Below are 25,499 nucleotides of genomic sequence, written 5' to 3' on the forward strand. Positions count from 1 at the left end.
ATAGACATGTATATATGTGAATATATTGATTTCTAATGAAAGGGATACAGGCCAATGTACATATATTTATATGTTAAGTATTAAGATAGCAGATGGATTTGGGGCCTCTACTCAAGGCCTCCCTGAACACGAGAACACTTTGTTCTCATAACTGGCACTCTTTGATACTCACCTTCCTGACACAATAGTTGAAGACAAAATGGGTGCATAAGCAAATGTAGTGATGGAAGTGTGTGGTGCCTGGCTATCAAAAGATGTAGCACCTGGGGTTTTAAAGGCTTGAGGTTAAACAAGCAGGCATCTAGCAGGGAAGCAACAAAGCCTACATGGAAGAAGCACACTAGCCTGTGTGATCGTGGGGTGTTGACAGGATCATGTATCAGGTATCAAAAGATCCCAAACAAACAATTATAAGAGGGGGGTTGGAGTGGAGACCCAAAGCCCATCTGTAAACAACGGACATCCCCCCACAGAAGGAGTACGAGAAAGAGATGATTCAACCAGGGTGCAGTGTAGCTCTGAAGAAACACACATCATTCCTCTAGCTCCTGTATGCTTCCTCCCCACTACCATGACCCAGTTCTACCTTACAAATCTAGCTAGACTGGAATATACACATTGGTACAGATAAGAGGTCTCAACACGTGGAATTCAGGACAAAAAAAACCCTCAAAAACAGGAGTGGGAGTAGTGATATCATAAGGGTAGGGAGATGGTGGGGGCAGGGGGTGGAGAGGGAGGAAAAAAGGAGGACCCCATCACACGTTTGGATATATAGCACCCCCCAGGGGGATGAATAACAGAAATGTGGGTGAAGGGAGACAATGGACAGTGTAAGACACAAAATAATAACAGTAATATATAATTGATCAAGGGTTCTCAAGGACGGGAGAGTGGGGGACAGAAAGAGGGAAAAGAGGAGCTGACACCAAGGGCTCAAGTAGAAAGAAAATGTTTTAGAAATGTTGGTGGCAACATATGTACAAATTGTACTTAATACAGTTGAATGCTGGATTGTAATAGATTTGTAAGAGCCCCCCCCACCAATAAAATGATTTTTTTTTTTAAGAAAGAAAAGCCAAAGTCGGTCTAATGTTCGGGTGATGACAAATGGGAGACGAGGCTCCTTCTGTGAACGGTTTTCAAGTTGCTGTGTGCAAAGAGACCAAGACACTCGACAGCAGTCATACAGCGAGAGAAGCACATCTGAACTCTGGGTCTCCCCATGCGCTCAACGGCAGCGAGCAAGCCAGCACCACCCAGGCCACTGTTCTCCCCGCTCCCTGAGAAGAGGTAAGTGCTTCTGGAAGCAGTATTCTAAAATTTTCCAAAGTACTTGGAGGAAGTTAAAGCATACAATTGGGAGGGGGGTGCTGAAAGAAGTAAGCATCAACAGGTGCGTGCATTTAGTAAAGAGACCACTCAACCATTCGATAGCTAGCCCTTCCTAAGAGGCAGGAACATTAGGAGAGGAGGGAGCAACCAAACCCAAAGGTTCCCTATAAATAACTCTTTAATTGGAACGGCAAGAGAAACAAACGGTAGGAAGGCTTCTGCGATTTAGGGGAAGGTCCTGGAGGGCTTTCTTTCCCTGAAAGCTCACCGTTGGGAGCTTCACAGCATGATGGAGCTTTTCCAGGGGAGTGATTTCATCACAGTGATTCCAAATGTCCAGAAAGGAGGGAGAAACAAAATCTCTGTCTACGGCGACAACCTCCAAGGTTAGTGGTGGTGATGTACGTTCTTGCTTAACTGTCTTTTTTCACAAGTCCAAAAGGATGCATTTGCCAGAACAGAGAAATACAAATGTCATCTAAACCTATAAAAAGATACTCAAGTGCATTCAGAATTGGAAATGTTCACATCCAAGTTCAGAAATGCTACTTTTCCCCACGGGCGTGGCAAAGATCAAACTGTTTTTCACTATCACATAGTGTGGGCCATGGCACGAGGAAAGAAAGACAGCCGCCCCTGATGATGGGAGCAGATACTGGTGTGACCCTGTCAGAAATGACATACACTCCCTCTGACCCAGCATTGCTGTTCCAAAGAAACGACCTAACACTCAAACACGTGCAAAAGGCATGTGTATGTGTAAGTGTGTACGCTATGGCCTATTCATAACATGAGAGAGCAGAATCGGCATAAATACCCGGCAAGAAGACTGGTTAAGCATGAAAACACTAGTCAAAGACAGCTCAGCTCACCGACATCATGTCGGTTCCAACCCACCACGACCCAGAGGGAAGAGTGGAACTGCCTCTGTGGGTCTCTGAGATTGACTTTTTACAGGATAGAAAGCCTCGCCTTTCTCCTGGTTAAATATAAAACCAACCAAACTCACTGCCATCGAGTTGATGCCAACCCATAGCGACCCTGTAGGACAGGGCAGAACACTGTCCCTAGGAGTTTCTGAGACTGCAACTGTTTACAGGAGTAGAGAGCCCCCGTCTTCCTCTTACCAGTTAAATACAAGAGTGCTTCAAAAAGTGCACAGGAATCTCCATTCTCTTTTCTTCATCGATTTTCTAACTCCCTCATATATTTTTGGTATACTCATGCAACAAAACATCAGGTAGACATATCAAAGGCATGTTCTTTCCATTTGTAATACTGAGTCATAATGCCCAAGATAACTGGGAAAGAAGCAAGAGGTAGAAGGGTAGATATAGTCCTACAGGTTTTTACAATGGAAGGGAAATGGATTTTCACTCAATTCACAATTTAAAAATTTGACCTTTTTAAAAAGGGCATCTGTGCGTCTAGCTGTTGGTACACTGTTCTTGGTTCAGGTGCCATGGAGCTGTCTCCAACTCATGGCGACCACTAGTACGCTCAGGCACAGCTGAACACAATGCCGCCAGGCCCTGTACTGTGCTCACAATGTATTTCAGCCCGTTGTTGCAGCGACTGTGTCCATCCATTCCATCCAGGGCCTGGTCTTTCCTGATCATGTGTCCACAGTACGTGAGATGAAGTCTTGCCGCCTTCAGTTCTCATGCGCATCGTCGCTGTACTTCCTCCAAGACACAGCTGTTGGTCCCGCTCATGGTTCACAGTACTCTCAGTAGTCTTCCCCACCGTAACTCAAATTCTTCCCAGGCTACCTTGTTCCTTGTCCAGCCTTCACATGCAAATGAGAATCGGGAGAACCTTAATCCTCAAAGAGGAATTTGTGCTTTTCAAAACTTTGTGGAGGTCTTAGGCAGTAGACTGACCCATGACAGCATGTCCCTTGGTTATCTGACTGTGACTTAATGAGCACTGGTTATAGATCCAAGTAAAAGGAAATCTCTGGCCACTTCAAACTTACCTCCGCTTTCCATGACGTTACCTCCTGGTCCAGTTGTGAGGATTTTTGTTTGCTTTACATTGAGTTAGAATCCATATTTAAGACTGCGGTCCTTGATTTTCATCAGCCAGGCCTTGGAGCCTTCCTGGCTTGCAGCAAGCAGGATGGTGGCATCTGCCTGTTGCACGCTGTTCGTGGGCCCTCCTGCAACCCTGATAACATTCTTCTTCGTATAGTCCAGTTTCTTGGAGTCATCTGCTCAGCACACAAACTGAATGCATACAGTGAAAGGGTATAACCCTGGCCTCCACCCTTCCTGATGTTGAATCACGCAGTATCCCTTCTTCTCCCAAGCTCTCAGGCCATGTGCAGGTTCCATGTGAGTGCAGAAGTGTCTTGGAATTCCCATTCTTCACAATCCATAATTTGTTATGATCCACACAGTCAAATTCCTTTACATAGTCAATAAAACACAAGTAAACACCTTTGTGGTATTCTCTGCTCTCACCCAAACTCCATCTGGCAGCAGCAATGGTATTTATTCCTTATTGCACATCCCCCTTTGAATGTGACTTCAATTTCTAGCAGCTCCTGTTGATGGGCCACTACAACTGTTCCTTAATTATCTTCTGAAAAAAAATTTACTTGTTCATAACCTTAATGATATTGATCAAGAATTGCTGCATTCACATGGAAAGTTGACCCTACAGTAGTTGATATCAATATAGATAAATGTTCTGAAGAGTAGTTTTGTCTGGAGATAGGGTAAAGGGGTAGTAGATATACCCTTTTACACTGTCCCCCACTGCACCCCTACCAAATAGGCTTTTTAAATCTATGTAAAAGAGAGAAGTTGCGGTAGGAATTATTTCCTTACATTTAGAATTTTAACAAAATAATACTGGTGGAGAGGAAAACTTTAACTAAATAAAGGTTCGCACAAAATAGAGAATTCTTGTTAAAAGAAGTTTTCAATGATTCAATATTAACCCAGATATTCTAAACTCAATTTTCTCCGACAGGAGATGAATCTACATTGATTCCGGGGAATCTGCTAAGAGATTTGTTGCTATTCGGCACACAGAAATAGAATGTTAAATATATATATCAGCCGAGGCACCTAATTTTACCACAAAAAATACATTAAAATGCTGAAAAACTTGGCTTATAAATGAGCACATACGGTGTATATAAAGTCTTCTAGCTGTTAAGAAGTTTAGTTAGTTGATTTTCAGTTCATTAAAATCCAGTTAAGGCAGCGGTTCTCAACCTGTGGGTCACGACCTCTTGGGGGGGTTGTCAAATGACCTTTTCACAGGGTCGCCTGATTCATAACAGTAGCAAAATGACAGTGATGAAGCAGCCAACAAAAATAATTTTATGGTTGGGGGTGTCACAACATGAGGAACTGTATTAAAGGGTCGCGGCATTAGGAAGTTTAAGAGCCACTGAGCTAAGTAGTATTATACGGGTCCGGCTAATCCAAGAGTCACCCAGGTGAGGTAGCTAACCACACGGCCAGCAGTTTGAACCCACCAGCTGGTCTGAGGAAGAAAGATGAGGCTTTCTATTCCTTAATGATGGATAGCCCCAGAAACTCATAGGAGCAGTGTGCTCTACCCTGCAGGATTACCATGAGTCAGGATTGACTTGGTGGCAGTGAGTGAACATCTCTGGACCTGTCACTGGATGTCAACATAGATTCTCATGAACTGAAAATGGAAGGGTTGTAAGAATTTATAAAACACATTTTAAAGAACTTGAGAACAATTTCAAAGTAATAAAGAATAGGTTACTGTAGACAAATCAATCCTTTAAAAATATTTTTCAGGGGGGAGCGGGGAGGGAGGGGAAAAAAAAGAGGACCTGATGCAAAGGGCTTGGTGGAGAGCAGATGCTTTGAAAATGATTAGGGCAAAGAATGTATGGATGTGCTTTATAAAATTGATGTATGTATATGTATGGATTGTGATAAGAGTTGTATGAGCCCCTAATAAAATGTTAAAAAAAGAAACAAAAATTAGAAAAAAAAATTTTTCAAAGACTTCCAATACAGCACATTCTTTTTAAAAGAAGTCATCAAAGAAAATCTTAATTTAAGCATTATATTTTAGGGTGATTTTTTTTCATAAAAATAAAATACTTTATATGTAACTTAGTATATCATTCTACAGTGGCCCGTGGTTGGACAGGGTGTCTGAGAAGCGCCTGCCATATGCACTGAGCCATACACCAGAAGCAGGCACACCCTTAAAGTTACTGGGAGCTACGGTGACATTGTGTCCTGAATAAGATGTCACACGCTATGGCCAAGACACTATAAAGATGGAAACAATCTCGTAGGAAGGTAAAGAATCAATAGGCTCTGGGCGCTCTAGAGAAAGTTGCTTAGAGTCCTCTGAAAAAGAATTACATTTTAAGTGTCTTGATTCTTCCGTAAGTACCTAGTAGTGACCGGCGAACAGTATCCTCTTGGTAAATGCGGAATGAATGCACTGCACCTGCTTAATAATAAATGCTTCTTGACTAAAGAAAAGGATAGGCCACTCAGAAGACACATTTTTCCAGCTTCCATTCCTAAGTTACACGAATCAGCAAAAAAGGACAGTTGGCCAAATTCCCCAAGGGAGAGAAATCATGTTTTGCTGAGTAGGACGTGATTAATCTCCACATAAAATGGTCCATCCACTTCCTGGGCTTTTGGTAATCAAGATCTAGGTTAAAATGCAACATATCAAATACATACTAAAAAATAAGCTCAAAAATAATTTTGCATCATGGTGTTCTCCTAGAACTGAATTTTGAAAAGCAAAATCAAGAATGCCTACCCGAACAAGTTTTTCCGAATCCCCTCTCCATTTGCTGACAATGGTGGAAGCAGAAATGTTAAAGAAGGTTGTCTTGCATTCGGTGGCCACAGCTTTGGCCAGTAAAGTCTTTCCTGTTCCTAGAGACACGTGTGGAGAAAATATTAGCAGGGAATTCAACTCTATGCCGCCACTCAACCTCCCTGGCGGTCTAATGATGTCAGGAATTGTGTTAAGGGACTTCTCTGCAGTGTAATCCCGAGTGTGGTCGGGGTCGCCGCTTCTGACAGTCACCATTTACCCCCAGCCACACTCGGGGTCACCGCTTCTGACAGTCACCATTTACCCCAGCCACACTTGGGATTACTGCCAGGGAGGTTGAACTCATCCGTGAAAGAGGAAGTGTCCCGGTCCTGAAGTGCACCCCCTCCAGTTGCTGTCCAGTCATCTGCGACCCCTAGTGACTCCACAGGACAGAACTGCTCCCAGAGGGTTTCCAAGGCGGTCTGAAGACAGACTGCCCATCTTTCTCCTAAAGAGCAGCTGGCAGCTCCCAACGGCCAACCTCTCAGCTAGCATGGTGCACAGTACTTTACCACTGTACCATCAGGGACCCTTGACCTGAGGGTGGATGGGGCCAATGCATCTTTGACAACACGTACTGCACACCAAGATGAAAAGACAAGGGCATCTTTACCTGGAGGGCCATAAAGCAGTAGTCCTTTCCAGGGAGAAAGAATCCCCGTGAACAGTTGTGGGTACTATGGAAACAATGAACAATGATGAGCTTCGGTATCAGCACTCCATTCTCTGTACCTTTAGCACGAGCAAGTGTGCAAGCATAGAATGGAGAACAAATATTTCTTTTTCCTATCCCAGGTTTACTTTCACACTTGATAAAATTGTCTGGCTGAATCTGTGTGGCCTTTTAAAAGAATTGTATATGCATAAAACACACAGTTTTAGTATATGTGTGTATGTATATATATATAAATATATATATAGAGAGAGAGAGAGCGCACAACACTTGCCAATTACATTAATCATGTTGTGCAACCAGCCCCCATAAACAAACTAAAAGTCTAACTTTCCCAACATCATAACCAGAAATTTAAAAAGAGAAAGATTATATTCAAACCAGTGAACTATATGATACATGAGTTCTATGTTCATAAACATAGTTAGTATGTCCAAAAAGAAAAGTACATGCTGACCCTTTTCCTCTCGTTACGCTAGTCTTACCTGACTAACAGCACTGCCCCCCAAGTCTCCGTGCGGAGCATTGGCATTCTTTTGAATGTCGTAAAGGTGGGACTAACTTTAAGGCAAACACTAGGTGGCAAACAAGGGTGTATACGAACAAACAGAGCACAAGCTATGGTGAAGCCAGTCTTAGAAGTTGGGGACATGCAGTGTCAAACGCATTATGAGACACTGCCTCCAACGAGGCATGCATGGGCTTCAGTGACTCTCTCTCACTAGTTCAAGTTCAACCCATCTGTGACATGGGCAGGGTTGGGAGATAACAAGAAAGAAAAATAAGAGTAAAATCAAAACCAGCTGTTCAACTCTTGCTGACGGTGATGTCAAAAACTCGACAGCATCACAATACAGAGCTTACAATACGGTGGAGATAGTATATCCAAAGAATTTCAATGAGGTAGTCTATCCTTTTAAAAAATATCGTATGATAGGTCCACGTAGAGGAAATGGTGATGACGTCAAGGGGTCCACACAGAAAAAGAATGTTTGGAACCTGTTGTGACAGCAAATATACAATTCTGCTGACATGGCTGAACTATGGAATGATTTGACCCATGTATTAATCCCAAGTAATAAAAAATAGAGGAAATGGCGAGTAAACTATGAATTCTGAACATCTTCATATTTCTTATCCTCCTGTCTGGATACCGAAAGGAAGAGGGGGTGGGGGAAATAATCCAGATTTCCTATTTTTGTCTCCTTAGGAGAATCTAAAAACCAGGGGAATTGTGGACTCAATGGTAAGCATATGTAGGTTATTCTGTAAAATAAATCTGTTTCTACTAACTGAGGAAGATTATAGAAACCGGCCACAAATTATTTGACGCTTCTCCCATCAAGAAGTGAAATCTATTTCTCTACCTCTTAAATCTGGATGGGGCTGTATGACCGGCTGTGGCCGACGGGTTATTAGCAAATGTAAGATTTTAAAATATAAGACTAGCAAATATAAGAGGCTTGAGCACTGCCATAAGAAACAGATTTGTGTGTGTGTGTGTGTGTGTGTGTGTTCCTGCCACCATGGCAGTAAGATGGGGCTGGCCCCTGGAGGATGTGAGACCGCACAGAGAGAGGTCTCAGCTCTACCTAGCCTAGCTGATGCCCTGGACATGTGAGTGAGCCCAGCGAATACCAGGTAAAGAAGAGACGAGCCGGCCCAGCTGAGCCCAGCCCAAATTACCCACAGAATTAAAAGCAAATGAATGATTGGTGTTGGAAGACTAAGTTTTGGGCACTCTGTTATGTAGCAAATGCTAAGTGACATGTTCATCTTCTCATTACATTTGTAAACTACACATGGAGAAGTTTGGGGTTTTGTTATTTGTTTGCCTACTTTTCTCCCTATGTAGCGAACTACTCCTCACAGACTCATCCGGAGCAGACAACGAGAGCAGCATACTGGCCCTGCTGGCCACTGTCCTAGAAGGCGCGGTCTAGTCCGCACAATCAGCCTAAGGCACTTCCCCACGATCGCAGAGATGGGAGTTCTAAAAGCACACAATGAGTGGCCTTCTTCAATGGGAGCTCCATTGGGATAGTCTATCTTTTTTTTTTAAGGGAGGTATTTCTATTATAATAAGTTTATTTTCAGAAAAGCAGGCTAATTGAAATAATCTATCGTAACTGACAAATCACACACACTATAAACTAAAATCTGAAATTATCACTTAGAGCAGACACCTACCTGAAACCAGGTCCTCACCTGGTTTCAAATTGCCTAGAAGGAATTGAGTCTCAAGGCTCCGGTGCTGACAAAGTGTTTTGACGCAGGCAAAAAGTTTGCTTGTGGACAGAAAAATCATCCTTCCTGCCCTGATGGGTCGATGACACATAGCTTATCCAATGGATAATGAACAGAAGGAACCCCCAAGAGACTCCCCATCCTTACCCTTATCGGATACACAACAGCTTCTTTGACTAACTGCTTGGCTGCATCGAGTCCAATAATGTCATTCCACTTTATGTTTGGATTATGGAGATAAATGTCCTGCAATGCACATTTGATCATTTTGTTAAAACTAATGTTTTCCTCCCCGCTGTAATAAACACAGGAGCAGCAAAACACTTGACTTATAGTAGGACATAAAGTGCTGGTGATAAAAAACCTCCTATTATATCTGTGCACATATACACATTATAATTTTGGGTTAGTTCACCAAAGGGATGCTATGAAAATATTCAATGATTTTTCCCCCAGAAAAGGCGATTGATAACATAATATGGTGCTCTGAAAGAGGGGGAGGGGAATCTCCTGACAATGGGCTGTACCTGTCTTCAGTTAATAGCAAACCAAGCTGATTGATTGCCCTAATCAAAGAAGTTACAGAATATGCCTTAAAATTACATTGCCTTTTACTGGGAAATATAGTTCCCAGCCAGAACCTGGTCTCTGTCTTGTCTGTCTAATCCCTCTTGTCACAAGCGCTCCTTGGTCTTGCAAACTCTTTCTTAATGTGTTACATGAAAGAGATAATGTTCTTCTGAAACCAATTTCTCTCTTTCCCTAGTGGTCGTTCCCTTCTCCCATCAGGAACAATTGCTTCTACAAAATTCAAGGAAGCCGACTACCCAGCAAAAGTGCTGTTTCCCCCTCCTAGAGTAGAGCCCTGTAGCAACCATCACAGGTAATCGATTAAAATCGCTTTTACTGATAACTAATTTACAGTTTCCAAACTTCAATTTCACAAGAAGCCTCAGAGCAGTCACTCAGGGGCCCTTCCCGGTATTCGCTGTTTGTACAAATGGACTGCCTTGAGTGTTACGTCAAACACAACCCAAAAAGGCTTCTTTCCCAAATCAGTCTGTCCTACATGACGATGGAACAATCTAGAAATGGTTTCTTTCTTTCATGTCCAAGGACACACTGATGAGATGCTGTGTTCCCACTGGTGTCCCCCACCCCACCCCCACCAGTTCCTCTGATCCTAAGAATCCTCGTTTATTAAAGCAATTATTCATACAAGCGGGTTGACTTGCGAGTGACCACTTCCTGGGCCCATGCACAGAGGAGCCAACCTTCCAAAATCTTGGGTGAGTCCATCCTGCCTTTAAATCCTCTCTCTAACCACGCCCTTCCTTACTACTGCCCCTTGTTGAGCACAGCTTCTCACACTAGCAGACTCCATCTCCCGCGGGATTCAAGGCTCTTGTGCATAATAGCTGTTTTGCTTGCTCTCTTCAAGCGTTGAGACGGAGTTCTACACGGTGGTGTGATTTTTGCCGCAGAAAATCGCTCCTTTGATCAACGCAGTGTTACCTTTCAAAGTTCATTGGGTTTACTAGGTCTGCCTTGTGAGGTGGTGGGCTCTGCTCACTGTCAGCATCTGATGGGAGGCCCAAAGACCCCTCCCAGGTCCTCGGGAAAGAATTCTGGCTGGAATCATCTCAGGCCCCTCTCACTTGGTGATTCTGGCCTTACTCCCCCTCTGAATCGTGATGTGAATGGTAATGAAACGACGGGCTTTTGCAGGCTCTCTGTGTGCCCCAAACAACGAGCGCAGATTGGCTCGATCCCACTGAGATGAATTCGTAGTGGGTCTCCCCGTGTTCCTTTCTTCCTTCTCTGTCGTGAGAGTAAGTTACCTAAGAGGTCACCGGGCTCTGTTCAAGGAGTCCCCAGCACCTCCACGGCCACTGGGTCCGCATCAGGAACCCGGGCCTCTTTCTCCAGCCTCATTTCCGACCACTCCCTGCTGCTTCCGGCGCCGGCTTCCAAAAGTGGGCGCAACTTCCCTTATCGTTTCCTTCCATTGCTCCGGGAAGGTTTTGGAGCTCGCGCCTACGTGCCCTCTCCCTGGACACGCCTCGCCCACCCTCGTCCACCACCCCCATTCCGGGGGCTCCTTCCCTTCTGTCCTTTCCCCAGCACTTCCGCAGCCCGTGGGGCTCCCCCTGTGGGACATTCTCGTGGGCGGGGACTGCGTCCAATCAGCTCACCTTTGGGGCCCTGGGCTGCCACAGCCAGGGGAGCCCTTCATCCCTCACCCCAGAGCGGCTGTGCTCTCTGTGGACGGCTTTAGCCATCTCTCCTCTGAGCCTGCCTGGGTCTCAGTCCTCTGATGGCTCAGGAACCACTGCGCGCCCAGGCCTCCTCGGGAGGTGGCCAGGGATTAGAAGGGCCTCATAACCCAGGATCCGGCCATTCCCAAGGAACTGCCCCCCAAAGCCACGCGGCTAGAAGGAGGCAGCATAATAAGTTACCCGTTGGGCTACTCATTGCAAGGTCAGCAGTTCGAAACCAACACCCCCCCTCGGGAGAAAGAGGAGGCTTTCTACTCCAGTAAAGAGTTTCAGTCTCAGAAACCCACAGGGGCAGTTCTACCCTGTCCTGCAGGGTGGCTGACCCAGCACTGACAGACTGGCAGTGGGTTCGGTTTGGTTTGGATGGTAAAACCTCTACTACTAATCTGACTTTCTGCGGGAAGTTTTCAATGATGGATTTATCGGACGCCATGGCTTAGATTTTTTTTTTTTTTAACAAGGCACGGATGGCCCCTTGCCCTTGCCAAAAGACTCTCTTGCCGTGAGCCTTGGGCCTGCTCTGGAACCTTTCACCTGCCCCTTCCTGGCTAAGTCCTTTCACGGTCGGTTTTCTTGGCCCTCTGTCGTGAGATGTTGGGCTTTTTATATTGTAATTTTATGACTGTATAATTTATTTATCATGCATTATTGTGCCTCTAAACAATATGAGTGCCTCCGCAAGTGGGGACACTTTATGAATAAATGATCATATTTATTGTTATTAATAAAAGCAGCAGCCACCGGCAGTGCTCCAGGAGCCCCCGTCCGCCTCCATGAATTTGTGAATCCAGCATCAGGCCTTACCCGGCTCACCACGGCCGCCAGCTCTCGCATCTCACTGTTGGTGCCAATGAAGGCGCTCAGGGGCTTCAGCAGCCGTTCCTGGCGGGATGAAGAAAAGGCTGTGTTACATGGGGCAGCGTGATTGAGGGAGGAAAGGGATCCCAGAAACAAATGGGGGCTGTGCCCTTTGCCTCTATCTCAAAGCTGCCCTGGGCTCCCAAGGCTGTTTCTAAAAGTTGGTCTGGGTTTTGACAGTGTGAGAGATGAATGTCACACCTTAGCCACTTACTGAGGGGTCTGGGTTACAGTCGAAGCTGTTCAAGGCTAGTTCGCTCGTTGCTCCTTTGATCGCATCGGTGAGCAGTCCTCGGAAGTCAATGATTTGACCCTGAGAGGGAATAATGGGATTGATGCCATCTAAACGGGAGGGGAGACTACGCTGAACCACTTAGCTTCATGAGATTGAACTGCATGGTGCTCTTTGAGAAACTGAACCAAGGTGAGCTTTCCTCATCACCTGCACGCGTGCGGAACAAGATGATTTCCTCAAGTTACAGCACTCTCAAAAAACTATAAATCAATTCTCCAGAAAGAAGTGAATTTTTTTTAACATTTTATTAGGGGCTCATACAACTCTTATCACAATCCATACATATGCATACATCAATTGTATAAAGCACATCTGTACATTCTTTGCCCTAATCATCTTCAAAGCATTTGCTCTCCACTTAAGCCCTTTGCACCAGGTCCAAGAGGTGAATTTTAACAAATGTTCGCAGGCATCTTTCTGCTTCTGATACATGCCATTTACTTCCTTAGGCGTCTGCCTCCCCTGTACAAGCTAGCCACTTGGAAACATTTCCCGTGGGACAGAAGTGACGACTGCTTTTGACTCTACGCTCCCTTCAGCACTCTGGAGAGTGCCTGGCACACAACGAGTGTGCAAGGAACTGTGTGAAGGTTCTTCTTAAGTCTCCCAAGACCTCTGTTAGTAACAGCCCAGATTCATGTGGACGGAAAGCCCAGAGAAGGTAAGGGATTTGCCCAGGGTCACACCGCTAACGCAGATTCAAGGATTTCAGCCTAGATATGAGTCTCCCAAGCCCTCTCACCACTACCTTGTCTGTTCTCAGGAAAAGGACAGGAACAACATGTGAAACAATAACTGTTCCCCACATACTAGGAGAAAGATGCGCCAGTCTACTCCATCCTTGGAAGCCCTGTGGGACAGTCCTCTCAATCCTAAGGGGTCACACAACTCAAAACACTCACGGCCATCGAGTTCATTCTGACTCATAGCGACCCTATGGGATAGAAGAGAGCTGGCCCCGGATGTCTAAGGCTGGAAATCTTCTACAGAGAGCCGCATCTTTCTCCTGCAGAGCAGTCAGCAGTTTTGCCCTTGGGCTAGCAGTCCAACTCATAACCTGCTGTGCCACCACAGTGCATCTGAATCGACTCCATCGAAACGAGTGGGGTTTGGTGGGAGGCATGCTCCATTCACTATGAGGTTTAAAGCAGGCACGAATGATTTCCGCTTTATCGGTAAGAGAAATGAGACCTGGAAAAATTAAGCCATGTGTCCAAGGTTACATAAGTGAGAAGCAACTGAGCAAGAATTTGAACCTAGACAGCCTGACTCCAAAGATTATGCCTTAAGAACAAAATGCCTGAGATGTTTGCAGAGGGCTGGGGAATTCTGAACTGAGCTCCCTAACGGCAATGACAGACACATTTCAGAGACTGGCCTACGGCCATACATCTTCACTCATCCTAAGAACATGCAAATCCCATTTACATTTTACCCCGAGGACAGTTCAGCCGGAACTAAGATCGATAGTCAAATTCTTTCGAAGGTAAAGTGATGGGTTCAAATAGTCCCTTCCTTGTGATCTGTCAAAAACTGAGTTGTGTCCCCTCCATATGTGTGTCATGCTGGCTGAGCCATGACTCTCAAGTGTTTTAATGGTTATGTAATCATCACCCCTGATGTGATCTGACGTCGTTCTTATCCATTTATGTTGTGTTGTAAATTGACCTCTGTGTGTTAATAAGGCGGGCCTGAAAGACAAAACCAGCAGCCCTTGAGTCCAAACCATGGCCCTCCCTCAGTGTAGCCCTGTGCTTCAGTGGGGTCTCAAGGAGGTGACCTTTCTGAAACGCATCACCAGGCATTTCTTCCCAGGCACTTCTGGATGAGTTCAGAGCTGTCAACTTTTTGGCTAACGTCTGAGCCACCAGGTACTCTGTTGAGGCCCATAGGGGTAGTCAATTTAAGCCAAAGAGGTAGCACTTCTTGATTTTCAAGGAGATGCTTCCAGCCCCCTCTCCAAACTTGGACACACAGAACTCAGCTGGACTGGCAGGCGCTGGCCAGAGCTGCTTCAGCAGTCCTGCAGCTGAGAACTTGATCTGACGAAGAACAACAATGATCAAAGCAACACAACCCCGGAGATTACAATCAAGGGACAGACACTGGTGATGTGGCATGTATTTCATCTCCGCATGGCATGTGCTCACCTCTCTGTCGCCCACAGCCGCCCAGTCAGGGGCTTTCCTACTGGAGAAAGTAGTACTTAGGTATTCTGACAGGAGCTGCATTAGGAAAGGGGCACATCTATCTATGAAGGGCAGGATTGGCACTCTATGAGCAGAGGTTTTATGGTTCACATGAAATTACATTTAAGCCTGGAGCCCTACCTCCAAAGAGAAAGACGACACCACTAATCAACTGTCACTGACAGGGCCGCAAAGAAGGAGGAGAGGACACGCTCGTTAAATACTGCAGGACAGTCACGTCAAGGTTTGTCATTTTCATCACAATGTTTTAAGCTGAAAGAACACGAGAAGGTAGCTCTCCCAGAGCTCGCAATTGACAACTGAGGAAAAGGTTGCACAGAGATGAAGCCGTTCACTCCAGACCCCCCCCAAAAAAAAAATCCAAGCCAAACCAAGCTCACTGCCCTCAAGTCCATGCCAGCTCATGGTGACTCCACAGGACAAGCTAGAACTGTGGGTCACAGCAGCAGCAGCAGAAAGCCCCAGCTTCTCCACTGAGAGGCTGGTGGTTTCAAACTGCTGACCTTTCAGGTCGCAGCTCAGTGCATAAACACTATGCCCCTAGGGCCCCTCAAAGACGATTCCAAGGTGAACCCCAGTTTCCAGAACCTTATCCATGCTTCTCCCCCCACCCCCCGTCTACTCAGAACCCACCTTCGATCATTACATATCTGACTCGTTCCAGCTTTACTCAAATAGCATTCTTTTTTAAATTATTATTTTAAAAAGAAATATACACCCCGAGGTCTACTTACCCTTCGTGGGTGGGCTTTTTCTTCACCACTTCCTTTGTGGATTCCTGAGATATTTAAGCCAAAGTTAGCACCCTCCTGGTGGGTATTATTGACAAGCTCCTGATGAAAGAAGGACATAGTCGGAAGTCAGTGTGGAAAGCAACCCAGAGACACTAGCTGTCATGATTCCATCATCCGAAAACCAGATCTGGGATACCAGTTCCATAAACGGAGGGCCTGGGGTGTGCTCTCGCAGCCTGGGTGGAGACTGGCCGTGCGAGCGCCGAAGAAGCACAGCCAACCTGAGACCATCGCTGGCCTTCACTGAGGGCAGCAGCTCTCAACCTGAGTCACAACCCGTTTGGGGGTCAAACGACCCTTTCACAAGGGTCGCCTGATTCATCACAGTAGCAAAATTATAGTTATGAAGTAGCAACGAAAATAATTCCATGGTTGGGGTCACCACAACATGAAGAACCGTATGAAAGGGTCGCGGCGTTCGGAAGGTGGAGAACCGCTGACTTAGGGAGCCAGTGAGACGCTCACGTGTGCTTCGATGTGGGAAGACCTACCACCTACAGTTATTCAGTGAGGGGCTCTCAAGGTGCCCCTTCATGGACTCAGGTCAGGGCAAAGGCTGCAGGGAGGACGGAGTCCTCCCACTCGTGTCAGAAAGCATTAAGGATTTCCCTGTATTGGCAGAAAAATCTTCAATTTAACTAAATCACAGAGGAATTGTTAAAAATATAAGTCCTTGGAAAATTAACCAATTTGGCTTTCCTTCTTTGTATTACCTCTCGGTCAACCTGATATGCCCAATGTCAAGCCAGGCCATCCTGACCTGCTTGGGATGGTCCTTGTTGGGAGATCTGATGTCCCCTGTCTTCCCCGTTGTACTTTTGGGCCTTGACCTCTGCTGATTGATCTTGGGGAGATTTTGACAACTGTCGCTTGTCATCCTAGAAAGGGAACAAAGATCTTGGAGGAAACGATCCTAACCATTTGATTGGCGATAAATAAACAACTCATGTAGCACGCTGAAAGGAGGGCTTGGCAATTCCTAAAGCATATGCCAATGCTATACCGCAGGGCCTTCTATCTGCACCCCCACCCATCTTGTCCATCTCTGACCCAGGTCCATCCACTCTCTCCACTTGATTTCTCTAAGACTGGGCTCTGCCCCCAAGACTTTGCCCACTGTTCTTTTGACCAGATTATAGCTCACCAATGTTCTGATCTTTACTCTTTGGACATTCTATTTAGAGGCAAGGATGGCAAGACTTCGTCTCACATACTTTGGACATGTTGTCCAGAGAGGACAGTCCCTGGAGAAGTGACGGGGCAGCAAAAAAGCGAACAAGACGGACGGACACAGTAGCTGCACAACAGTTGTGAGGATGAGACAGGACCGGGCAGTGTTTCACTGTGTTGCACAGAAGGTTCCTTTGAGTCAAGAGAGATGAGACAGCACCTAACACTTCTGCTGCCGAAACCTAAAACTACGTTTGCAACTACATTACACTATGACCCATCCTGTACCTTCATTTAATGCAAAACTCTAGATCTCTAATTTTGTAATGAGGGATGACGTGGTGTGAGTCTTTTATTAGAGTTTGTTATGGGTTGGTTCATGTCCCCCAGAAAGGTAAGTCCATGTACTTGGGCCCCCCTACCTGTGATATGCCCTTATTAATTAGACCTTTGCAAATGTAATTAGTTAGTTTAACATGAGGTCTTACCAAGAGTAGGTGGACCCTCCGCCAATCTGACTGGAAGGCGCCCTTATCGGAAGAGAGGAGACCACAGAGGAAAGAAAGCGACATGAAGATGGAGCAGGCATCTGAGCCACGCTGCCACACGTCAAGGAGTCCCCGAGGCCGGGAGATGGAGCGATAGGAAGGACCCTTCCTTAGAACCTTCAGAGAAGGCACCTTGATGGCAAGCATCTAGCCTCCAGACCCCGGAAAAGCATTCACCTCTACGGCTTTCAGTCTACGTGGTTCGTGGCACTTTGTTCCCAGTGTGGCCCTTGGAAACGAATAGAAAGCTTAACCCTTAGTCCATGAAATGTCATCCCATTACCATCCCCAAACTGTCAAAATACCTTAGATTCTGTCAATCACCCATTAGCTCATCTTTCCGTCTTTGGCTCATCTACAAATTTAAAAACAGGAAACTGGTTCTCGGGGAGGAGATGCAGGAATGAGGACAAGACACAAGACGCTAGCATTTGTTAATATCCAGTCTCTCAATTCAGTTACTGTCTTGGAGTATGTGTTAGGCCAGGTTGACTAGAGAAACAAATCCAGGGATTATATATATATATATATATATATATATATATATGTATATGTATATATATATATACACATAAAATGAAAGAGCTTTATATCAAGGAGTAATTATATATCAAGCAAACATTCCAACCCTGTCCAAATAAATTCCTTAAGTCTGATACTAGTCCATAAATCCCTCTTCAGACTCCTGAAGCCATACACAATGATGAGAAAGCAGGAACATCGCCTGTCGGTGGGTGCAAAGTGTTGTGGATCCAATGGCGGTGGTGGCAACATTACAGACTCTGGGAGCTCATCAACAGGAAGGTGAAGGCAGAGAGAGAAAGGAAGTTCCCAGGATCCTGCTTATGAGAAGGCCACGCCCACTAGGAGGTACCATCAGGCTGTGACCTGATTGACAGGCTAGACCCCACCTCTACACTTTCATATCTTCAAGTTGACATGAAAATTATCTAACTACCAGAGTATAAAATTATAAGTAAAAACATCTTTCATGACTTTCCTAATTATCCTTCCTGCTTGCCATGCACACACATCTACCCAGAGAGAAGCTGAAGTAACCCCACGCTGTTAAATATGCTACCACCCTCCATCCGCCCCCCCCTACCCCCCAAAGAAGGTGCTCCAACGGCCTTCGCCAACATGATGCTGAGGAAGTTCCAGGCACGAATGTGTGGGTAAAAGAGAATCAGAATCGAAACACAATCCCGAGTCAGGCTCTTAAAACGCTCTTCGATAGAAATACGCTCAAGGAGTTAGCATTTATTACAGGAGCCTGACTGGCTCTTGGAAGCGATGAATGAGAATGGCACCTTCTGTCACAACACTAAAGCTGTGCCTAAGGAGGAGCACAAAGCTAGCTGGCCCCAGGCAGGGGCTTCTGCGTATTATCACCAGGCATGCAGGAGCTCCACCACCAAGCTGACCCGTGATGCAAACAGCCCTGCCAGGGGTCCCTGGCCTGCCAGCCCAAGCTGTAGCCAAAATCAGGGAACTCATACCTCTTGAGGACCTGATACATTGTTTACAATCACAACCTGACACCTTTCAATAGCATTGTAAAAAAAATGCTTATTGTTGTTCACTGCCTGCATGGTTGTATGGCTCTCTACTTTACTGTCCTGGGTGTTGTTGTTGATAGATGCTATTGCGTCAGTTCTGACCCACAGTGACCCACGCAACACTGCCCAGTCCTGCACCATCCTCACAGTCGTTCCTATCTTTGAACCCATTGTTGCAGCCACGGAGTCAATCAATCTCGTCGAAGATCTTCCTCTTTTTCACTGCCCCTCCATTTTACCAAGCATGATGTCCTTCTCCAGGGATTAGTTTCTCCTGACAACATGTCCAAAGCAGGTGAGACAAAGTCTTGCCATCCTCGCCTTTAAGGAATACTCTAGCCTTACTTCTTCCAAAGCATATGAGTTCGTCCTTTTTGCAGTCCATGGTATTTCCAATAATCTTCACCAGCACCACAATTCTTCTTCGGTCTGCCTTAGCCAATGTCCAACTTTCACCTGCATAGGAGGCCATTGAAAATAGCATGGCTTTGGCCAGAAGCACCCTAGACCCCAAAGAAAACTCCTTGCTCTTCAACACTTTAAAGAAGTCTTGGGCAGCAAATCTGCCCAATGCAACACATCATTTGATCTCTTAGCTGCTGCCTCCATGAGCATCGATGGTGGATCCAAGTAAGCAGAAATCCTTAACAACTTCAAGCATTACTCCATTTATCATGGTATTGCTTACTGGTCCACTTGTGAGGATTTTTATTTTCTTAACATTTGAGCGGTAATCCACACTGAAGGCAGCAATCCTTGATCTTCATCAGCAAGTGCTTCAAGTCCTCCTCACTTGGAGCAAGCAAGGCTGTGTCAACTGCATATCGCATGTTGTCAATAAGGCTTCCTCCAATTCTGATGCCATGTACTTCTTCATATTAATCCAGCTTCTCGGAAGCTGAGTGTAGACTTGATTAAAATAGCAAAATGTCATCCAGACCCCAGTGCTCCAAAGCTGGGCGACCCCTCTGCAACGGCAGGCACCCCACTTTCCTGTGAATTCCTAAAAGGGCTAAGATGGCAGGGATGTTGTTGAGAGTGACAAGAGAAGAACAGAATGGGGCACTGAGGCCAAGACGGGGGTCCTTGTGGGACACTGTGTCTACCCAGAATGGCCCAGAGACAGATGCTACAAGTTCCAAATGAGATTGGGTATGCGAAGCTGGAAAAAGCTGGCCAACGGCCTTCAGGAAGGTGGAAGAATGGCCTAGAAACTTCTGGCTCAGGGTACAGCTTTAGATGTGAGGACAAGGGACATGGGAGTGCCTACAGAAGTTAAAGATAAAATTAAAACAAAAAGAAAGGCTGGAGGAATACTATTTCTTGGCTGCTCTCTATGTGCTAAGAACTCACTATGTGCAAGAAATGTGCTCCCAGCTTGTAAGCAGCAGAGCCAGGGCTGGAACTTGAGCCTTTCTTTTCTATCTCTGAGCTCCATTGTTACACCGGGAGGCCCAAGAAGACAGAGTACTGCTTGAATGCAAGTTTTTCACTAAACCCAGGGGAACCAAAAAATATTGACCCAAGTCACGGCTAGCTGGGCCCACCGAGGACACATGACCACAGTCAGGTGTGGCTGGTAGACACTCCTGGATCTGCACTGGGAAGTCTTCTGGAAGGGGCTCGCACGGACTCCCAGAGTCGAGGTGGTCAAGAGAAATTACCATTCAGTATACCTCCTGGTCTTCCCTCCACTTCTTTGTGGCAAATTATTTTCTGCTGTGACAAAACAAAAAGGAGGAAAAGGGGAGAGCTTAATTGTTGAGAGGCAAAGGATGATCGTCAGGTGTGTTTTTGCTTTGTTTCTTTTCTGATGTTCTCTAAGTTTCCTACTGTGGCCCTTCACAAACACTCAGCTGCTCTCACCTAGAGAGGCGTGCAACTACCAGCTAGGAGAACGAGACCAGTATGTGCCTGCCAAGCACTTTCCTACGTGGGAAGACCCCAAAGGCCTCAGGTCCAAACTCATCAAGCACCATGGACCTAGTGGCAAGTCCCTTTACAGCCATCTCTCTAACTCTTCACTTGACATCGCTGTGCTGTGGTGCCAACACATCTGAGAACCCTGCGTGGGCAGGGAGCTCAGATGAAAATGCCCCTCAGGCCCCTTGGCTCTCAGGTTCGGCCCTGGCTATTTTAAATTAATGTTCCTCTTGGTTTCCTGGTCCCTACATGAAATGTTAAAGTCTGTGGCTTAACAAGTGCCTTGTAAACAGGACAATGATCTCCCTTGGTTTATAATTACTTCCCCCACTTACAGATTTCTAAGTCAATGCTACGACAAAACACAGGGCCCTCACTTTAGCTCTTTTCTCCAGCCAGCCTCCTTGACGGCTACCCCATACCAGGCCTTTGCATTATATTGATCACTATCTGGATTGATGGCTTTCAAAAGCATTTCATTATCTATACATGAGCTATTAGCTTCACCAATACTCATTTTCATGTTATTTTCAAGATAGATAAGAGGCCTTCCGAACTAGAGAGAGTTTTCTGTCATTTATCCTCTCCAGCTCTTTCTATCTCGAAAGAAACCGGAGTCAAGTTGACCTTATAAAAGTTCCAGTAGTACACTGGGGGGTCGCTTTATTGCCGTAAAACACACGTCCCTCAAACACACGCCACCATGACCAAAGGGACATCAGTGTCCAGACGATGTGCTTTTAATTGTCCCCACTGGCTCTAAGAGAGGCCACATGATCCTTCTGGTCGACTGTCGCAGCTCAGAATGGCAGGGCTCGGGGTGGGGAGTGGAGGGTGGGCACCATCTCTCCTGGAGTAAGATGAGGAAGAAGAAACACTAATCTTAAAGACACGATGATAAAGCCTTATTTCTAGAAAACAGCCAAGTACCTGGGTCCGATGCCTTTTTGACAATTTTGGGGTATCTCTGAAATTTTACAAAATAATAGCTTTCGAATTCCATCAAAATGGTTTCGAGATCAACGTTGTCACAAACTTCAAAGCGCCGTAACCCCAGTTTGGTTTCTTGTTCCAAAGCATTGGCCGAGTCGATGTATCTGGCAGTTTCACAGAAGAAAAAAACACGTGTGGGAAAGAGTAAAGAAGACAAGGCATCACAGGCCCCCAGGAGGGTTACATACAGAGAGTTGTCGTTGTGTGCCGTCCAGTTGAACTGGACTCCCAGAAACCATCTATGAGACACAAGCCCCTATTGATCACATAGTAGATGAGAACCGGTATCTATTTTGTTGTAGTGGGGTAGCCCCACCTACCCAACTGTCACAATGCCCCAGCTGATACAGGAGAACTGCTCCGTAGGCTTTTCCAGGCCTTGGTGGCATAGTAGCTATGAGTTGGGCTATTAACCGCAAGGTCAAGAGTTCAAAACCACCAGCCACTGTGCAGGAGAAAGACAAGGCTTTGCACTCCCGTAAAGAGTTAGTCTCGGAAACCCGCAGCGACATTCTACCCTGTCCTGTAGGGTCACTATGGGTCAGAATTAACTCAATGGCAGTGACTATGGTTTTGTTCTTTGGGCGGGGGGGGGGGCGGGGGGGAAGAGGGGAGGGAGATCTTTACAGAAGCAGATCACTGGTCTTTTTCCCACAAAGCCTCTGGATAAGTTTCAATGCCAACCTTTCAGTTAGCAACAGAACACTTAGAGAGCTCCGTGTGAGGTCTGCCCTGAGAGCAAGGAGCCCCTCCACAGGAATGTCAACTCTTCCTTCTAACTACTGCCGTGCACACCGTTGCCTCTGGAAACCACTTCTGTCTTTCAGTCGTGCTCCCATAAATGAGATCAACTAAGGGCCTAAATCTTGTGTTTTCAGCTTTACTCATTTTCAGCCCCCAACTGGTGTTTATCCAGTTTAATTGTCTCTTTCTTTACCAGCCTTCATTTCAGGTCACACTCACCAATTGGGGGGGGGGGGGGATCAGCCCCAAAGGGCAAGATTCGCCATTGTTGAAGCAACCCACAAGCACTGTGGCCATGGGCTCTAAGGAAATGCCAACGACATACTGATCGGTGGCAGCAGCACAGAAATTAGACGCCATCTACCCACATGTGTGCTGTCTGCTAGTTGTGTAACCGGTCACGGATTAAAACTAGACAGTAGTCCGGGGAGGTGCTGCCGGGTGTCTTCAACGTGTTCAGTCATAAGGCTGCCCAGCTTTAAAAAAAGAGTTCGCATCACCAACTCCTCTCTAGGAACACATGCTCTCCAGGTCTTAACTTTTAGTTCTTATTGTGTTTGTACAACCAAGAACTTTCTCCTGGAAAAAAAAGTCCACATTTTCAAATAGGCACAAACAAGTGTACAATTTCAGGGTCCCTCCCCCCCAGCCATCACACCCTCTCCAGCTTATCCACAGCCAAAGCTCATAGATGTTGAGTCGCTGCTGACTCACAGTGACCCCGGAGGACAACAGAGAACCGCCCCACGGAGTGTCCAAGGCTGTGATCACTACAGAAGGCAGCTTCCCCAGGCTTCCCACGGGGAGCAGCTGGTGGTTTCAAGCTGCCAGCCTTTGCCTTCGCAGTTGAGTACTTAACCAACCAGGGTTAGGGGAGCACACCCAAGAACCTCACATTAAGAATTTCTGTTGTGCTGCTGTGGGAAACGGTGTGACCATACTTAGAAACTCAAAATTGAGTTACCGTTCGGCCAGAAATTCTACTCCTATGCCCACAAGACGAGAACCAGAGATCCAGATGCTTCCATACAAATATTTCCCGCAGGGCTACTGTTCACAGTGGTCAAAAAGTGGAATGCCTCTGGTGGAGTGGCCTTTCTTACCACAGCTGCTCTACCCGAGTCTTGGCAGATCCCTCGAAGTGATTGTGCCGGCCGGGCATGTGTAACACTAATACAGGGGATTGGTTAGTGTTTGTGACCACTCTATGGCTTTAAGGGTGATCCACCTTTGAAGAGATAAAAAGAATGCCTGAGGACCTTGGAAGAGTGTCTGCAGTGACGAAGGCCCCCGAGACTGGTTACATCCCAGACTGTGGCACAGAGACAGGGGAGCAGCACTGAGGCGGCAAGGCCCTGTCTCCTCTTCTGGCCCATGACTGTGCAGCTGCGAGACAGGGTGATGGGCCAGCTGGCTTCCTGGCCCATGGAGACAAAGGCCAAGGGACCACGTGGCTGTGACAAAGAAGTGGAGAGACTTGGCTGCTGGCTGGGCAGACGAATGACTGTGTCCTTAGGGCTTGCTAACTCTGACTTGGGGTAACCTATTAACTTCCCTAATAAATCCCCTTAATTGTGAGTCTTGTCTGTGAGCTGTGTGGCCATTGCAATGAATTCTCCAACTCAGCTCAGAGGCAGAGTGGTGTGGGATGAACAACCACGGGTGTCACCGTGTGTGAAGGAGGATGGACCACGGCGGCTTGTCGGATCCCTGCCTTGTGGCATTAGGGAAACCAGAGGAGGGCAGACACAGCCCTCCGTTGCCCATCAGTAGATGAATCCAGAAACAAAATGCATACAATGGACTGCTACTCAGCTGGGAGAGAAATGAAGTCTGGATACCCTTGAAAACAGGGAATGCATGTATTCTATGATTTTGATTGTCAAACCATGCGTGTTAGTTCCCAGTATATGCTGAATGTGTTCTATGTGTGTGTTTATTGTTTACATGTATGTGTTACAAGCTGGAGAAATACAGTAGAATGGAGCTTGAAGGTACTAGGCTGAGTGTAATAAGTCAATCACAAATGGACAAATCTTATATGGCTTCACTTAGATAAAAAAGGATTTTTTAAAGAGGCAGAAGTATGGAGACCAAAGGTGATTAGTGATGACCAGGGGTGAGAATAGGAGAAAATGGAAGGTTAACCGTGATGAAAAATGGCAACAATAAGAGTAGATTGCACAGAGAATTGTTGTAATTGCTGAGGGGCGGGGAGGGGAGTTGACTTGATAAAAGTTGTATAATAGTTGTATAATATTTACAACAGCAAAAAGAACAGCTGCTGAGGCTGCTTACTTAAAACCAAAAGGCTCCGGAGATGTGGTCCCTTGGTCTGGAGGTTAGGCCGCGGTTCCATAGACATCTCAGTGAAGTGGCCTAGTAAATGCCAACTACCTCCTAGTTGAATGGAATGGTGCTGGGTCTTAAGAGCTTGGTCATTTGACACAAGGACTGGTCCCTAGAGGCCTGAGCAACAGAAGGAGAATTAGGGAAAGGAGGTAGCTGTGGAGTGTGTGACTAATTAACCTCCTGACTCCTTTCCAATGACATTAGAACTGGATAGCCACCACTACTGAACATTTCCATCAAAAGCTCTATAGAAGAATTCTATTCAAAGGGGGAGAAGAATTTCAAATTCTGCTGCCAAGGAGGCTGGATGAACCTCTGAAACATTTGCCCTGCGATAATCTTCCCAACTTAAATCAAAGTATTCCCTGAAGTCTTATTAAAATCAACCAAAAGTTTACCTTCCAACGGTCAAAACTCACGACCATTGAATCTGACCCACAGCGACCCTGCAGGACAGAGTGGAGCTGCCCTCGTGGGTCTCTGAGACTGGGAATCTTTGTGAGAGCTCTTCCTCCTGAGGAGCAGCTGGTGGTTGCAAACTGCTGACCTTGTGATTAACAGCCCCAGCCCAACATGTAACACAACACACCACCAGTAAACAATGTCTGCCTTGTGGAGACCCAAGGCCCAAGTGTCGGCCAATGGAGATCCCCTCATAGAGGCGTTTAAGA

At 46.1% G+C, this 25,499-nt stretch overlaps 1 protein-coding gene across 2 annotated transcripts in view; it reads right to left on the reverse strand.

Moving 5' to 3' along the window:
• Positions 1 to 25,499, reverse strand: part of KATNAL2 (katanin catalytic subunit A1 like 2) — a 103,448-nt gene that overhangs the window by 33,478 nt on the left and 44,471 nt on the right. Inside the window, exons 3-11 of one of the 2 annotated variants that reach the window (XM_075532533.1) lie at positions 21,670 to 21,836; positions 20,481 to 20,532; positions 16,300 to 16,417; positions 15,480 to 15,578; positions 12,455 to 12,553; positions 12,187 to 12,264; positions 9,251 to 9,349; positions 6,797 to 6,860; positions 6,121 to 6,239 (exon numbers count right to left, since the gene is read on the reverse strand). In XM_075532533.1, the coding sequence (XP_075388648.1) occupies positions 6,121 to 6,239; positions 6,797 to 6,860; positions 9,251 to 9,349; positions 12,187 to 12,264; positions 12,455 to 12,553; positions 15,480 to 15,578; positions 16,300 to 16,417; positions 20,481 to 20,532; positions 21,670 to 21,836 (895 nt within the window). Of the gene's footprint in view, positions 1 to 6,120; positions 6,240 to 6,796; positions 6,861 to 9,250; positions 9,350 to 12,186; positions 12,265 to 12,454; positions 12,554 to 15,479; positions 15,579 to 16,299; positions 16,418 to 20,480; positions 20,536 to 21,669; positions 21,837 to 25,499 lie in introns of both variants that reach the window. The other variant, XM_075532532.1, reaches the window with a different exon arrangement.

This window comes from Tenrec ecaudatus, chromosome 15, assembly GCF_050624435.1.
Source record: "Tenrec ecaudatus isolate mTenEca1 chromosome 15, mTenEca1.hap1, whole genome shotgun sequence".
Classification (NCBI taxonomy): domain Eukaryota; kingdom Metazoa; phylum Chordata; class Mammalia; order Afrosoricida; family Tenrecidae; genus Tenrec; species Tenrec ecaudatus.